The 17,487-nt window shown below is 54.6% G+C and overlaps 1 protein-coding gene across 2 annotated transcripts in view; it reads right to left on the bottom strand.

The window, feature by feature from the left end:
• Window positions 1–9,174, bottom strand: part of PLCXD1 (phosphatidylinositol specific phospholipase C X domain containing 1) — an 18,294-nt gene extending 9,120 nt beyond the window's left edge. The window contains exons 1-3 of one of the 2 annotated variants that reach the window (XM_064483593.1): window positions 9,037–9,174; window positions 5,589–5,733; window positions 1,326–1,462 (exon numbers count right to left, since the gene is read on the bottom strand). In XM_064483593.1, coding sequence (XP_064339663.1) covers window positions 1,326–1,462; window positions 5,589–5,715 — 264 coding nt within the window. In that variant the 5' untranslated portion in view covers window positions 5,716–5,733; window positions 9,037–9,174. Of the gene's footprint in view, window positions 1–1,325; window positions 1,463–5,588; window positions 5,827–9,036 lie in introns of those variants that run through there. The other variant, XM_064483592.1, reaches the window with a different exon arrangement.
• Window positions 9,175–17,487: the final 8,313 nt, after the last annotated feature.

Here is a 17,487-nt window from a genome sequence, read left to right on the forward strand (position 1 = left end):
CCTCCCTCTCTGCCCCCGCACATCCCCAGTGGGATTTCGGCAGCCCTGGGTGTGACTGAAACTCCCAGAAGGAAGCAATTACAAAGGAGAGCTGGGGGTTTGGAGCCAGTCAACCGCTGGGAGGACTAGCCTCTGGGAGCAGAAAAGCAGGAACACTGAGGCCCCAGCGCAGGCAGAGGGGGCTGGGGGTCGGCGGCCCCCGGGGTGGACTTGTGTCCCCACCAGCACCCGCACCCCGGCGTGCTCCCTCCCCCAGCCCGGGGTTCTGGCTAATGTGTGCGCAGGGTGAGGGACCACAGGCAGCTCTGTGCCCGTCTGCGCCCGGGCCCCTAGGTGACTCCGGGAGGCCCTTTCCTCTCCACGCCCCCTCCCAGCTGCTCTCCCGTCCCTAAACCCTCGTCCATGCCGTCAACACAGGGGAAGGGCTGCCGGAGGAGGATGTGAGGCAAACAGACTGAAAAGGAGAAGTCCATTCTCCTGCTGAGTCAGGGCAGACCCAGCTTCCCTCACTCCCGTCCCTGGAGAGTTTCCAGGAGAAAACATGTAAGTGTAGGTATTTGGCCACTTTTTCAGATGCACGTACACCTTTTCAAGGAGACCTCTGGCCAGCCCGGCAGCTTGGCACGTTTTCTCCAGGCCTGGGTGTGTGTCTAAGACACGTGGGGAAGAAAACGCCCACCTCCCTGCTCCAGATGCAAACCGGCACCTCCCTCAGTGGTTGTCATGTGGACACGGTCGGGCAGGGGGTTCTCCTCTCTGCTGCACAAAGGGAGCAGATCTTCCATCTCTTCAGCGTCTCTTCAGCTGACATGCGCCCCATCCTGCCTTTACAGTGTTCCCAGTAAAACCTTGTTCTTCCCTATCTGTTTGGGAGGCTTTCTGGCTTGGAGGGGGTTTGTCTTCAATCCTATTTCCCCAACAGGGATGAGGACGCTGTCCCCCAACTCCCGGGACCCCTACCTGGCTGATGGGACACTTCAGCACCAAGGGGAGGGAGCCCCCTGACTCCCGGGACCCCTAGCTGGGTGATGGGACACTTCAGCACCACGGGGAGGGAGCCCCCTGACTCCCGGGACCCCTAGCTGGGTGATGGACACTTCAGCACCAAGGGGAGGGAGCCCCCTGACTCCCGGGACCCCTAGCTGGGTGATGGGACACTTCAGCACCAAGGGGAGGGAGCCCCCTGACTCCCGGGACCCCTAGCTGGGTGATGGGACACTTCAGCACCAAGGGGAGGGAGCCCCCTGACTCCCGGGACCCCTACCTGGGTGATGGACACTTCAGCACCACGGGGAGGGAGCCCCCCCGACACCCAAGACCCCTACCTGGGTGATGGACCACTTCAGCACCACGGGGAGAGTGACACATGGCAGGGTCTTGCCCAGAAACTGCAGCAGCCGTGACTCATTGTGGGAAATGGGGGACTTCTTGTCCAGGCAGTATGTCATGGTGTCGTGGCTCCCTGGAGGAAAACCCGAGGGACATGTCACCCGTTAGCCTCTTCCTCCTGCTCTGTGTCCAGAGCTGCACACGGGAAACAAGCGCAAAGCACCGGCAGGCAGTGGTGGCCCCGAAACTCACACCCACGTGGGCTGGGGACCAGGATCTTAACTGGACATAGGGTCTCTGCAGATGTGATAAAGTGAAGGACCTGAGAGGAGGTCCTCCTGGAGGAGGTGGGCCTACATCCAAGGACAGTGTCCTTAGAAGAGACAGAAGAGGAGAGACACAGACACAGAGGAGACGCCACGTGGAGACGGAGGCAGAGAAGGGAGGGAACTCACACACCCAGGAATACATGTTAACTGCAGAAAAATGAGAACATATAGGTAAGTGAAAAAAAATTAAAATTCTCTACTGAGATATAGAAATTTATACGTCTTTTTATATTATATATTATACACATTATACATATTATATAAATGGATCTGTTTATATGTGGAGACAATCCATTATTATATGTAAATATACAGTTACATATATTCTAAACAAGCAACAGGATCAAACTACGCAATTTTCATCTGCTTCCTTACGTAACAGGCTACCGTCAGCGTGTTGTACACAGGGAGCCCTAGCCGTAATGGCCGTGTCGCTCCCTGGATGTTTATGAACATGTGTACCCAACAGCTGTCACTGGAGGGTTTTTGTTACGCTCCTCCCAGTCCTGCATCCACGGGTCCCTGTCCTCTCTGAAGTCGGCCAAGTCATGCCAGGGATCGGACTCGGGCCATGCTGGGAACCCAGCTGATGGGACACCTGGGCGGCTATCTGGAAAAATGCAGACTGGATCGTGCACCAGGAAAATGAACTGCAAACGAGTCAAGGATTTAATTTCTCCTAAGCCATACTGTTACAGAAGAAAACCTCTGGCGGATGTGAAAGCCTGAGTGATTCTCAGAAAGCCTGCTGAGTGAGAGCAGGGACCCAGAGGACATGCCGCAAGTCCGGCCATAGAAAGCCTGGGGGAGGCAGCACTGAACTGGGGTGAAAGGGACCGGAGCAAGGCTGCTTCCCCAGGGGAGCGCGGGTCGGCCAGGGCCACGGGGCTACGTGGCAGGGCAACACACGAGGGGTCTGTGCCGTCTGCCACATTTACACGATTCCTGAGAAAACCTAGGACAGAAGGAGCCATGAAGGAAGCACAAGTGATGAGGGATGAGATGCCATCACTGACCCACAGGTGATACGTCCTGTGAGCAAAGACTCGGGGACTGGGTGGAAGCCATCACTGCCCTCCAGGAAGAACTGGGCAAAGGGGTGTCCAGGTGCGAAACCTGCGTCCTTCCACAGGGAGCTGCTCCGGGTCTGCACGTGTGCCGTGGGGCTCTCCACCTCGCTTTTTGGTGAAACAAGACGGGAAAGGCCTACGTGATCCTCAGTGGGTGTTGGTTAAATTAATCGCACAGTCCGCATAGTGGGACTCTATGTACATTTAATATTGGAGGCACACAAGGAACTGATGAGGAGTGATTCCCATGGTGGCTGGTCAGGGGAACAGGGCAGAGGCCCACCTGGGGACTGCAGCTCCCATTCGTAGGGGAGGGGCAGATGCCCACCAGTGTGGTGCTTCTGTGTGCACAGAACGTCCTTGAAGGGTCCTTGGGCCCTGGAGGGAGGACTGGGGTTCTTAGGGGGAGATGGGCCCACCTCCTTCTCTTTTCATGTCCTTCTGGTGCATCAGCTATGCTCTTAAAGTTTGGCTCTGAGTATGCAGAGTATAAAATGAAAACAGGTTTTCAAACAAGTATTTGGACATAGCAACACTAGTCACACAGCCCAAAGGTGGAAACCTTCCAAGTGTCCATCCAGTGATGGATGGATGAGCAGAATGAGGTCCATGCACACAGGGGAATATTACTCAGCCAGGAAAAGGAGCAAAGCTCTGACACAGGCTGCAGCGTGGGAGGACCCTGAACGCAGGATGCTCCGTGAGAGAAGCAGACACAGAAGGACACACAGTATGTGATTCCAGTTACAGGAAACGCCCAGAACAGGCAAATCCACAGTCACAGGAAGTGGTTAGTGGTGCCAGGGGCTGGGGGAGGGGGAGGGGAGTAATGATTTAATGTGCAGAGGGATGAGAATGTTCTGAAACTAGACAGCGAGGGCAATGCCTCAGTGTTGTGAATATGCTAAAAGCCCCTGAACTCTGTAAGTGGGTGAACTGCGTTGTATGCAAATTGCATCTTAAAAAACTGTCAAAAATAGCACGAAGTTGTACATAAGTCATTCCTCCACCAAATTTATAAATTCATTTGAAAGCGTGAAGGACACTGACTCCTTTCTTCTCTCCCACGTTTCCAGGGAGTATCGTTCCAGGACCAGCGCCCTCACGCTGAGCTAGTAGGAGCCAGGAGGTCGGACCCCTGCAGGTGGGGACTGCGGGCAGCGGGGGGACGGACCCCCGCAGGTGGGGACTGCGGGCAGTGTGGGAGAGCATCGAGGGCCACGCAGGGCCTCCAGAACCTGCTGCAGGACATGGGACCAGTGGGGCAGGTCTGTCCAGGCACCACATGTTGCCTCTTGTGATGTGGGGTCCGGGGGACCCCAAGCCAGAGAAAATCGTGTCTGCTGGTCCTCAGACACCCCTGGAGGAGTGAGGGCTGAGGCACAGCCCCCAGGCCTGGCTCAGGGCGCCAGGATGTGCCTGGGGTGCAGGCCTCTCCTGAGCAGAGGCGGGCAGTCCACGGGTCAGGAGAGGGGGGTCTCCCAGGAGGGGCGGAGCCGGAGCCCCTGTTCAGAGGCCAGTCCACGCCACCCCCTGTGCCTCAGCCCTCTCTCCTCCCTGTCCACCTGGCCAGCTTTCCTCCCAGTGGGGGCTCCTCCCACAGCTGGGGCTAGGGTCCCATGGACCCACGTCCCCGAACAGCCTGGGGGTCTTGATGAGGCCTGGGTCAGGAGAGCCACAGAGGGCCCTTCTGTGGCTGGGAGGCCTGAGGGCCTGGGGGCTCTCTTCCTGCAATGTCCTCCAGCTGCTCCACAGCCCTGTCCCCACAGCTCTTTCCCCGCAGCCCCGTCCCACAGCTCTGTCCCCGCAGCCCCGTCCCCAGCAGGGACGCACTCAGCAGAGGTTAGAGAGAGCGGGGCTGCGGCTGGCGGACCCTGCACCCAAGTTTGCGGGCAGTTCGCTGCCTGTCCCACACCCCGAAGGGATGAGTGGGCCTGGGGCCCCCTCCGCCTACAAAGGGCAGGGCAGCACAGAATCCGAAAGTCATGAAGGAAGCAAAACAAACGGACAATGTCCCAACAGCAAGAAATAGCACAAAGCTGGCCGTCCAACGGAATCAGTATTTTCTGTTTGTCCAACAGTCCCTGCAAACAAGAGCTGGGCCAGGGCAGCCAGCGGGCAGTGCTGGCCATCACAGGCCAGCGAGGTGCCCGGCGTCCACGTGGCTGGAGGAGTGCGGGTGAGAACAAGGAGCGCGGGCACCTCCAGGAGGTCACTGGGACGGTGTTGGCCGGCGGCGACCCTCCTCACCCCGGCCGTGGTGCCCGTGGCCATCTCTGCAATGTCCTGAGCACAGATGTCTCTCCCTGGCACTGGCACTGGCACCTGCCTGGTCACCGTGGGGTCTTCTCCTGCTCGCCCCCACCCAGGCTGAGACACCTGTCCAGGGCTGAGCTCTGCAGCACTTCTGACAATAAAATGGGCTCGAGTCCAAGCTTCTTTAATTTGCTTAGAAAGTCCCTGGACCATTTACTGAGCCTCTCGGGGCTGGGACCCAACTGTGAACCCTGCAGGCTGAAGCACAGATGCCACACGAGCTCTGCTGGGGAACGTGGATGTGCACAAGCAGCCTGAAATTCCCGGGGCCCCAGAGGGAGAGCTGGCCGGCCAAGGGCAACATCACCCCAAATCCCCCAGACGTCTCGTCTCCCTGAAGCTACTCTCTCAGGGGTGTGCCGCGTGCCTCCCGGGAAGGAAGTGGACAGAGAAGGGAAAGCACTCGGGTGTGTGCATGTGAGTACATGTACGCACTTGTATGTGTGTGCGCGCACATGCATGTACATGTGTATGTGGGCACGCGTGTCCTACGTGGTGTCCCTACACCCAGGTCTGTCTCCCGCCGGGAACGCAGGGGCCTCACCTGGGATGGAGAGGTGGTGGAGGGGCACGTCCCAGAGCCGCGGGCACAGCGCCGACATCCAGTCCGCGTTCTCCGTGGTGCAGTGCAGGCCCGGGGAGCTGCCAGATGTGCTCACTCGCCCACCCATGGAGGCCAACTCTGTGATCTGACCCAGGAAATAAGGTTTTGCATAATTAAAACAGGGCACCCAGAAAACACAGTGCTGGTTGAGGGAAGCATGGCTTTGAGAAAGAGGAACAAGTAGACTTCCTTTCAAACAGAAAGTGGGATGGGGTGGTGGGGAGTGGACAAGAGCTCTGGACAGAGAAACACACACACACACCCCTACACACACACACAAGAGCTCTGGACAGAGACCGAGACAGAGGGACAGACAGACAGACAGATGGGGGTGTGGAAGAGAGGGTTTGCGGAAGAGGAAGGGAGGGAGAGACATAGAGGGGCAGGGACGACAGACCCAGGAGCTCAAATCCACTTTCCCGGGTGGCTAGAGCAGGTGACGGGCCTCCAGAGGCCCCCCGACCTCTGGTCATGCACTGACTGCCCCATCTGGGGACTGCAAAGGGGCGCAGGCTGTGCCTGTGGGGTCTCTGGCGTGGCGGCTTCCATCCTGGAGGTGGTGGAACCTGGGGCCCAGGTCATCACCCCACCTTTGCTCTCCAGGGCTCTGCCTCTGCCTGTCAGTGCTGGTGCAGGAAAAGTGATCTGAGAGGCTCCAGGATGAAGCGTGGAGCGGGGGAGGGGGCCACCTGAGCAGGTGAGCTATGGGACTGCATTTCCGCAGTGTCTCCCTTGCTTGTCCGGGTCCTGGTGCCCCCAGGTCTCTCTGTGGACTGGAGGAGACCTTGTGGGTCCTTCCATTACAGCTGTAGCCGCTGCTTCCTGAGTGCCCACCGTGGGTAGAAGTGACCTTATTCTCAGGACAAGCAGATAAGGTCTGTGTACCCTGCCCACACCCGCACAGGTACAGGAGGGAGGCTGACAGAAGCATCCTTCGGGGTGCAGCAGGCAGGACCGGGCCCCCCAGGTCCCTCAGCTGCTGAGGCCTGCACCACGTCCACCAGGGTCCAGCCGGCCGGCCTACCTCCTCCACCCAGTGGGATGCCATCAGGGGCTCAGCTCTGCTCCCCAAATTCCTATGTTGAAGCCCTGACCCCCAGGACCCCAGAATGTGACTGTGTTTGGAGATGGGCCTTCCCAGAGGTGATGAAGATAAAATGAGGCCACTTGGGCGAGCCCTGGTCCCATAGGACTGGCATCCTTATAAGAAGAAGAGGTGGTCAGGACAGAGACACCAGGCACACACCCGGGACCACAGGAGGGGCCCACAACTCTCCTCAACCACGTGTCACCCAGGCCCTGCCCTTGTCCTTCACCTCGACCTTGGCCCATCCTTGCTGGGCGGGCACAGCCCCGTCTCAGCAAGAACCCTGCTGAGTCAGTGCAGAGTGAGGGCACCAGAACAGACCACCCCAGCATGGGCCTCGTTGGCATGCGGGTTACTTTGGGCTGAAGGCCACCGAGAACCAGCAGACGCAGGTCTCCTCTAGAACCGGGCACAAGCTTTCCTCCTGCAAAGGAGGCTGACACTGACAGAAAAGACGCTCGTTGAACAAACCCCACTGAACACCCTTGTTCACTGGGGCTTCCTGGCTGCCTTCCTGTAACTTACTCCCCTCAAAAGAAGCTTAGCATCTAAGTGTCCCCTCCCTGACGTCACAGCCCAGGGTCTGGGTGTCCCGTCCCTCCTGTCAAATCCCGGGGTCTACGTGTTCCCCTCCCTCCCAGCACAGGCGGATGTCCTGCAAGTGGAGGGACATAAGAATGAAAACACTTCACTCGCCGTGGGACAGAGTATGTCCCCCCATCATGGAAGGGGATGCTGTTGTAAATGACACTCACCCCACACAAGCCCGGACTTTTGAGAAGCTGTGTCCCCAGGGGTCCCCACTGCAGACCCTGGTCTTCACCTGTCCACTCACCCAGAGCCTGGACTCACTCCTGAGCCCCTGTGCCTCAGTTTCCCCGCTTGTGAGAGGGACAAGGCCCTCTCACCGATGTTGAAGGCGACCTGAGGGTCCAGAAGGCCCCTCACCCTCTGAGTGTGGGATACAGATTTGAGCAGAGACCCTTCCCCACTAAGACTCGGCTGAGACTCAGGACCCCCGGTTTCTCGATCAGGACACACAGACCCAGTCCCTCTGGGCTCGTTAGCCGGGTGCTGACCCGCTCCTTCCCAGGATCAGATCCAGGACTGGTCACTCACGTGTCCCCTCCTCCCCAGCCCGAACTGTGCCCGCTGCCCTCACACTGGACAGAAGCCCCACTCAGGGCACCTCCTGAGTCGGGGCCTCTGGTGCACACGCCATCAGGCCACCTTTCACGCCAGCCCCACGCCTGGGCCTTCACACATGGGTTTACTCCTGTCCAGGAGAGACCTCCTCTGCCCCAGCTCTCCAGGCGCTGCAGACCTCCGCTCTCTGGGTCCCAAGCACACAGTCAGGTATGCTCAGCGCTGGTGCCAGCCCAGAGCGCCCGGGAGATCCCCACCCCGCAGGTGCAGCTGCGAACTCCATCCTCAGACGGCACACCTGGCAGCCAGCGGGTGCCCCCGAGCACGCTGATGCCTCCCCCGTGAGCACGGGCCCGTCCTCAGCGGGATCCACCCCACCCTCTGCTGGTCAGTCCACACAGGACTAAGCTGAGCGTGTGGGGAGGACCCTGCTGGGCGCAGGATGAGTTAAGATTCCAGTCCTGCCGACCCACCGTGGCCAGGTGAGACACAAGCGCCACCACCAGTGACTCTGCAGGGAGGCTCCCTCCCCACGCACGTCTGCAGGTGGTGACGGGCACACAGCAGGCACGCAGGAAATAGTTCTCAGGTGAATGAATGGGTAGCAACGCTCACTGTGCTGGCAAACCCGCAGACATTCTCAAAGTCCTTGTCCTCACCTGGGCCCCCCAGTGCTCAGCGGGTCCCCGGATCGCTCACAGGCCCCCAGTCACCTGGTCCCCCAGGGGCTCTCTGGGCTCCCCAAACACTCAGTGGTCTCCTGAACCCAACCCGCCTTGATGGCCCTGCCCCCACAGCCCAAGGACAGGACAGGGACCTCGGTCAACAAGTTATTCTCCGACCCCCTGGGTCAGCAGCACAGGAGACTGTGGGTTGTCACGGCCCCCCTGAGGGGCTCCTGTGGGCTCAGGGGCTCTGGCCCAGCAGGGCTCACACCTCTGTGCGGGGACACAGCGCCTGCGAGTGGTCGCTTTCCCTCGGTGGTCCTGGCCCTCCAGCCCCTCTCGCTGCCCCTCCGGCCTTTGGGTCCCGGGGAGGAGGGAGGAGCCAGGACCTGAGGGGCAGGAGGGCGGAACACCCAGGACCTCCACCCCACCTGGAGGCACGCCTGCCTCCTCTCCCCAGGGGTCTCTGAATTCAGACTCTGGTACTTACCGCGAGGCCGCAGAACCCAGCAGTGTTTCTGGCTGCAGCTCCAGCCTCTTCCCCGTGTATCCTGTGGGAGCCCCAGGCACTTCCTAAAGCACTCCTGGCTGTGATTGGACGCCAGGAACACCCACTCCTGCGGGGCGCGAGGGCGGGAGGAGGGCGAGGAGCGCCTCCCAGAGCTGACCTGCCCCAGCCCCAGGACGGGCCGGCGGCAACGCTGCAACTCCAGAGGAGACCCCACTGTGGGGGTAGTCTGTAGGAACCTGATCCTCACAGGGGATGTGAGGGCATCCTGACTGTGACCAGGGCATCCAGTGGTCAGATGACAGGATGTGAGGATGTTTGAGTGTGACCATCAGGCCTAGAGGTCAGAGGACAGGGACAGGAGGATGTCCCGAGTGTGACCTCAGGGTCCAGTGGTCAGAGGATGGGGACCCCAGGAGGTCCTGGGTGTGACCGTGGGGCCCAGAGGCCAGTGGACTGGATGTGAGGATGACCTGGCTGCCTGGCCGAGCTCTGGCCACTGTCCATCTTTGCGGTCACTGGACCCCAGGGCTGGAGCAAACAAGACTCTCTGCACAGGGCGCTGTTTCCTCATCCCCGCGGTGCCCTTGCCTTTGATGTCTGAGCACGTTGGTCAGCAAACGGCCAGGTCCTCCACTGAAGTGCCAGCCCTTCTGCCCTGAGTGGCCCTTGTCCCAGCCATGACCAGAGTGTGTGGCCTCAGGGGCACAAGAGGGTCCCCAGGGCATGTCCACACCTGCAGACCTGGTTGCCCCTGACACTGGCCCGAGCTGACCACAGCCCAGTAGGGTCAGTCCCTCACACACCCCCATCCCCGTCTGCTCCTCTTGGTCAGTCGTCCAGTCAGCAAAGAGCCTTGTCCACCTATATGGACTCCCATGCTGGCAGGAGGTCAACGGGACACGTGGACAAACACCAGCCAGGGCAGCTCAGAGGGCTGACTGAGTGAGTTCTCCAGGGGGCCTCCCTCCCCCTCTGACCAGCACCCTTGACCCTCAGTCACCACCGCAGGTAGACTTGGGGACACTGTCCTCTTATGGGGATGTCCATTCAGCTGTCCAGCAGCATCCATCCGACTCCTCTTTCCCTCCCTCCCACCCCTTACATTTCCTGCCCTCCCCCCACCTTTGCTCTCCCCTCCTCCTCTGGTCCCGAGCTCTCCCCTCTGCGCCCTCCACAGCCCAGGGCCCCAGGTGGAGCTTGTAAAAGGGGGCCTGGGCTTCCTCCCCCCCCCCCCCCCACTCCCCACACTGCCTGCAGAGTAGACCGTCCCTCCTGGCCAATGCCCACCTTCCTCCAGGTGAGGTCTCCTCCTGCCCTTCACCCTCCTGCCTCCAGGGGGCAGAATCATGGCCCAACATTGTCAAATCCTGGAGCCTGGGACTTCATCAGGCTCCCCAGCAGAGGGGAATTAGGTTGCAGAACAGCTGAGTGTGGAGCAGGGGGAGTTTCCTCATCACCCAGATGGGCGGTGCAATCACAGGGCTGTAAACGTGGATGAGGGGCAGGAGGGGGGTCAGCGATTCTGTGGGAAGGGCTCCCCCACCATTGCTGGCTTTGCCCTGGGGGCAATATTCCCGAGCCAAGGATGCAGGGCTCCTTGGAAAGACAGGACAGGGACCCTCCCCTGGAGCCCCCCGAAGGAACCGCCCTGCCCACACCTGCACCAGCCCAGGCAGACTACGTGGGACTGTGACCTACCAGACTTCTGTGGAAGCTGTTGCAGAAGCTGCAGGGCCTAACACAGGGTCTGTTTCCTGCAGCTGCTTCCCCTGCCTGACTCTGCCCTCCACCTCCTTCCTCCAGCCCAGCTCAGAGGCTGCCTCCTCCATGCAGCCCTCCCAGCTGTACTGAGGCCAGAAGCTCTTTCTCTCCCCGAGGCTCCTGTAACTCAGGTACAGGGGGATGGAGAGTGGGCTCTGTCTGGTCTGAGACCTGATTTACCCTGTGTGAGTCTGCTCGGGCTGCCACAACAAATACCACAGGCCTCCCCACATCCTGGATGCTGTAAGTTTGACCTCAAGGTGTCTGCATGCAGGCTAGCTTCTCCTGAGGCCTCTCACACTGGCGTGTAGATGACTGTCTTCTCTGAATGTCCTCACATGGTCTCCCCTCTGTGCCTGTGGGTGTCCTAATCTCTTCCTGTAGGACATCAGTCCTATCGGATTAGAGTCTACCCTCGTGACCCCGGTTTACCTTGATCACCTCTTTAAAAACCCCATCTTTAATACAGTCACATCCTGGGGCCCTGTGGGTTAGGGATTTAGCACGTGAATTTGGGGGGATACAGCTGAGGCCCTACCATCCTGCATAGGAACCAACACGTGCCTCAGTCCCTCCTCCCCTCACACCCCACGGGGGTGATGTGACAGCGAGGGCGAGGCTGCCGTAAGGTGTTTGTGTCCCAGCTGGGGAGGCCACCTCTGCTCTCTTTTATGGAGCAGCCGCAGTGCCAGCCCCTCCTGAGGTCAGAAGTTCTGAGGTTTCGGGCTGTGTCACCTTCTGTGGTAGGCCAGTGACGTGGGTTAGTAAAAGAATTACCAGAGACCGAGGAAAGTTTAGGGAAGTTTAGTGGGCATGCTGCTATAGGCAACAGCAGGCCACACAGATGAAAGTGTGTTTCTGTGTGCCGAGGGTGGGAGTGCCGGGTCTGTTATTGAGGGAGGGGGCTGCATGATGAGTTTGTGCACAGGTACCTGATTGGCTGTAAGCTCTGTCCCCGACTTTGATAAGGGCAGGATGTGATGCCTGTCCACCTGGGGTATTGTGGACAGGGCTATCTCCAGGGGTGATGAGTTCTGCCAGGGTAAACACACATAAAGAGATATTTTTATGCTGCAGAAATGCAGGTATGCGAAGGGTCCTGCCGTGGGGGTGGCGGTTAAGGTGTCAATGACTCCAGGCACACAGAGAGCCCAGGAGTAGGGGTTTTACGGACTTTAGAGCAGTTTCAGAGTGCCAGGCTGCCCCACAGCACGTGGCCCACGGAGGTGCTGTCAGGGAACCCGGAAGCCAGCAGCCTAGGAGGGGTGCTGGGGACTCTCGGGGCCTCGTGGGGTGTCTCTCCCAGCAGACGGCCCAGCCAGAGTGGGGAACCTGTGAGGGATTACAGGTGGGAGGGAGCCACCATCTCACTGATGCTTCAGAAAGTCCACACTGGGATGGGATGTGAGATACACCGTGGGGGTGGGAGGTTTGTCAGGGCCTGATGGAGGAGCCAGGCACGAGACCCAGCTTGGGCCACGGCTGTAGAGGGGAAGTCCTGTGGGGACTGGCTCCAGAGGAGGTGCTGACAGTCACTGGGGCACAAAGAAAGTGGGGGACTGGGAAGCCCCAGGTGTCTGGGCTCAGCCACCAGGGCAGGCGGGGCTGCCTCCTGGGGTGTGGAGAGCAGCAGGGCCACAGTCCTGTGAGGGGCCTGTCAGCCCCAAGGTGAGAGGGGGATGCAGTGGATGGACAGATGCATCTGGCCTGGGAGAGGGGTCCAGGGAGGAAGGGGAGAGGCCGGGTCAGGGCAGGTAGGTTACAGCAGACATGTGTTAATGAAAAATACTGCACATCTTATCAGTAAACGAAGAATGCTGGAGCCATCAAGTCATCAGCGGCTGCCCCACCCCCCAGTGAAGACAAACCTGCAGCCTGGCCTCTGCAGCCACTCACAATGGTGCCCTCTGAGGGGACTCAGAATAAGAAAGGACAGGACACTGGCCCTAGAAAGCTAGGTGCTTGTCGAAGGAATGAATTCAGTGAGCCCAGATGTTTGCTCCTTCCATACATAGAAAAGCGCTAAATTCTTTACCTTGAGATGTCTGGTTTTCTTCAGTTAACAAACAACGTTTAACATTCTGACTGCCTGGTCTTTGCTGTCAAACTGTCCCTGCATAACCTGGCTCCCCACCACCCCAGAGCAGACCCTCAGAGCCATCCGAGAGGCGGTCATCCAGGGCGTGAGGCTTTGAAGTGAAGCTATGAGATCTTTGGTTTTGTCTGTTTATACGTCTGTACACATTATAGACATGAGGTGTCTACTGCTAGAAATATCAAAATTAGATTTATAAAAGAGCTCTGCTTAATTGACTTTGTCGACTGAAATAAAATCACACAACCTGAGAGTTGTGGGCTAAGTTTTATTGGGGTCAGAATGAGAATCATAGCCTGGGAGACAGCACCCCGGAAAGCTCTGAGAAGCTGTTCTGAGGAGGCAGGGGGACGGGATCAGGTGTGCTTTCAGTAGAGGGGGACGTCCTGTCAAGCACACATCTAGGCAGAGGCTGCTGCTATTCCCGAGGAGCAGATGTCACTGTTAATGATTTTAGTGCTTTTCTAGAATGAGGAGATGCAAAAATTGGGGTCATAAAATCTTGTCCTGAAAATATCTAACCACGTGAAGGCCTGTTTAGCCAGTTTTCCCAAAGCACAGATTGCCTCATTCCTGACCTCCATCCTGAGCTCGGTCAGTGGCTGCAGTGGCTGATGATTTAGTCCAAGCAGAGGTAGATGGCAAGTGCCAGTTTTTACTTAGCCACTTAAAAGTAAGCACTCACAAATTAAATACTTCTAAAATAAAACCTGGCCAAATTGACTTTCAGGTTCACATGAACTGGAAAATACTCAATATTAAGTTAATACCTGGTATCAAGTTTAGTTTAAGTTTGTTGATCTAATTAATACAGATGTCCTTAGAGTCATCAATGTTAAGTATAACACCTTTACTGTAACTAGGTTTCATGAAAATCAAATAAGATCTTGTTGCAGATTTGTCAAAAAAATTTTAGTAATTTGGTGTGATCAAATTCTTAGAAGTAAAATAAACACAAATGATATAAGAACTTCTGGGTAAATGCTTTAAAAATATTTTTTAGGAATATCTGCCTGAAATAATCTCTGCAAATATTTGGTATCTTAAAATTCCAGACTTGTGCTAAATTAAGTTAAATGATAGTAGTTTATTAAATAAGTAGGTCATTCCCAAATGAAGTAAGATATTAAAACATTAATTCCTGAACATTGGCTTCCCTTTGCAGAGAGGCTAAAGGTATTTGGGAGTATTGACAAAAACATTCGGCACCACCCTAAGAGATTCTCTATAAGAAAACGTATGGGTTTAGAAATGATTATTGTGTTTATGCTTGTCAATCTACAAAACACTAATGCAGAAGGCAGTTCATAATTGCTTATTTCCTAGTTTTCTCCTGAAATTAATGATTTCAAGAGGTAAGTTTTCGAATTTAAACATGTAATCATAGCTACTATAAATAATGAAGGAACATTTTGGTATCCAGTAGAAAAACAGAGTGCATGTTGTCAGCAAAAGAAGGTATAAAAAATAAGATTGCATTTTGCTACTTACAGTGGGGAGGTTCTAGAGGGGAGAACTAAGGGCTAAAATAATATGGACACAGGAAGTGACAGAAGGTTGTGGAGGAGGAATCCTGAGAAAAGAGTTTCGTGTATGGTCGGGATTGACTAAGTAAGTGGATTTTTGTTAAAAGTAAACTGGCACAAGACTGGGTTAATTCTCTATGTCAAGAAAAAAAGTTTCTTAAAGTGCTACTTTTCATAACAGATTGTGGGAGTTAGCTGTAAGTAATTTGTATCTGTTTTTAAAGCCACTGTCACTTGGGTTAAGTAAGTAAGTATTGTTTCACAGTGACCTATGATTTTATCTGACCTAGTGTTTTGAAGCTTTTTAACAAGCTTCCCAAATATCAAATTTCGATTAAAGTTGTTTTGACCTCCAGCTAACTTTGGGATGCTTCAGAGGGCCCCAGAAACATCCCAAAGATAGATATTAAAGTAATTAGATATATTTGGTATGTTAAATTGCTAAAAAAAATTGTCAAGTGATTGGGGATAAAGCTTAGGTTTTATTGTAAAGATAAAAGACACACAGTTATTCCAAAATTTATAAAATTCCTAAAAATCTAATATGTCCTGGTATCAATCATAATTCTAATTACCTTAAAATGTTTTATGTCAGAAATATCCAAGTTGGTTGTCATTTGCATTATAATTAAATCTTTAATCATGCCATTTTAAGTCTTGTCAGTTATATAAACAATGTTTTACTCTGCTAATTTTACAAAATGAAGATCTTCAGGAAGATTCATAAAAAAGGGGACTATTAAACAAATATGTTCCTAGTAACCTTTAGATCATACCACTGAACTGGGTAAATTATGAAACTCTAATTGAAACTTGAAGACTTCATCCAGATAAAAAGAAAATAATTGCCTAGAACTAAATAAACTGATAAATGCAATTGATAACCTTATGATTTTTGAGTGGTTGTGTGAAGGAAAATCTGGGCTGGGCTAATAAGATAACTCACAAGTCTAAGAATGTGGGCTAACAAGATAACTCACAAATCTAAGTATCAGAATACTGATCTGAGTTCTGCTGGACCAAGTTGTTAATCTAAGGTAATTAGTGTTGGTTTGCTGTTTATGTGTTTTTGCTAGCCAGCTGGATTTTCAAAGACACATATCTGGCTTTGGAATGTGGGTTTGCTGCCTCCCTGCCTCCACTTTTGTGATAATGATGCAGCTAAAGCTGTTCCATGCCTATTGGCCTAATATCCCAAGCTTGTACTTTACCCTATAAAACCTCATGCGCACGTCTTGGAGGTGCTCAGAGCTTCGGAGCAGAAGCCCCTCTGAGCCCGCCGGCGTGATACATCTGAGTACTCCAACCCTCCGAGTGGTGCTTGTTTCTTAGGTGGCCTGTTGTTTCCATAACAGTTGGACAGATGCACCTGGCCTGGGAGAAGGGTCCAGGGAGGAAGAAGAGAGGTCAGGTCAGGGCAGGTAGGTTACAGCAGACCTGTTAGCCAAGGTGATCAGGGGACACAGTGGTTGGACAGATGCGTCTGACCTGGGAGAAGGGTCCAGGGTGGAAGGGGAGAGGCTGAGTGGGAGCAGGTGAGTTACAGCAGACTCTGTGCAGGGGACTGTGGTACTGATGGAAGCAGCTCTGAGCCAGAGAGGAGAGGCTGTCAGGTGCTCAGCATCACTCTCCTGTTCCTTTGTAAAGCTGCTGTGTCAGAGTTTGAAACACCGCCAGGGGACCCCTGAGCCCAGCACTGCCCTGGCTTCATCCAAGGGGCTCAGGTGGAAAACAGAACCACTGCAGGCCCCGCCCATGTCCCCACAAGGAATGAATCCCACCAGGGCACTGGGCTCACAGACTTCAGGAGACCCCTGCCCTCAGGATTGGTCTCTTCCTTGCTCTAACCTGCTGGTCAGAGGCTCAGGTGCCTCATCCATAAGAATGTCTTAAAAGCTGCATTGGCTGATTTCAGACATCTGAGTGTTTCCAGCAGGTATGGAGGTGAAGATGTGTGAAGTTCCTATGTCTGCAGGACCTTCTTATAGAGCTGGGCAGTTTTTTTTATCAACTCAGTTATTTCATATGCTAACAAGTGGGAGGATTTTTTCAACTACTTCGAGGAAGTGGTTGGGATTCCCAGGAGCTGGACCACCACCCACTTTTTGACCTTTACTGGTCAGCCTCGGAGCTGTCAAGGCGCTTGTGGGAGCGTCATTTACCATGTGAATATATTACAACTAGCATATAGTGAAGCTCAAGGCGGACTGGGAGTTGAATATCCTGCCACTTTGGTGCTACTTGCTGTGTTATTTCTTGAATGGCTGTGCCCTGCCCCCTTCCTTCCTGTGTCAAACGCCCCAAGCATGATCTGCTTAGCTACCTAGCTTTGCCTTGTCCAGAATGCCATATATGGGGCTATACTGTGTGCAGCCTTCTCAGGCTGGATTCTTCCACTTTGCAATATGCACATAAGATTTATCCATGTCTTTCCATGGGTTGATGATTCATTTCTGTCTATTGCTGAGTAGTATTCCACTGAATGTATATGAGAGGAAAAGCATTTTTTCCCTCTACCCTTCTAGGTTCTTGGTTGAGACCCCCCTGTAATAAAAGACAGATTGCCAGGAGAAAACCAAACAGAAGTTTAGTAATACGTGTACCTTCTGTATACAGGGGAGATACTGGGTCACTCACTGCAATGGCCAAAGACAGCACCTTAAATTCCATCTTCAGCTAAAAACAAAAGCAAGACCTTGGGGGAAGGGGGGAAGTTATGGAAGGTTACCATGGAAGCTCAGAGTTCTTGTTATGCAGATTTAAGTCAGGACTTCCCTATTGATAAGAGTTACTTGAGGTTTAATCACCCTTCTATTTCTGGTACAAAGAGGGACGTACCCTTACAAATGTAGACTCTCCTATTAAGTGTTGCTCACAGAAGGGCGAGTTCATCTCAGTTTTCTGAAATTTTTTTTTTTTAAATCAGACTGAATTCTTATGCAAAAGAAGCCTATCTGGGGGTAGCTTATTGTGAACAAAAATACTGCAAACCGTACCAGTAAACAAAGACTGCTGAAGCCATCAAGTCCTCCACGGCTGCCCCACCCC

This window comes from Camelus dromedarius, chromosome Y (genome assembly GCF_036321535.1).
Source record: "Camelus dromedarius isolate mCamDro1 chromosome Y, mCamDro1.pat, whole genome shotgun sequence".
Lineage (NCBI taxonomy): Eukaryota > Metazoa > Chordata > Mammalia > Artiodactyla > Camelidae > Camelus > Camelus dromedarius.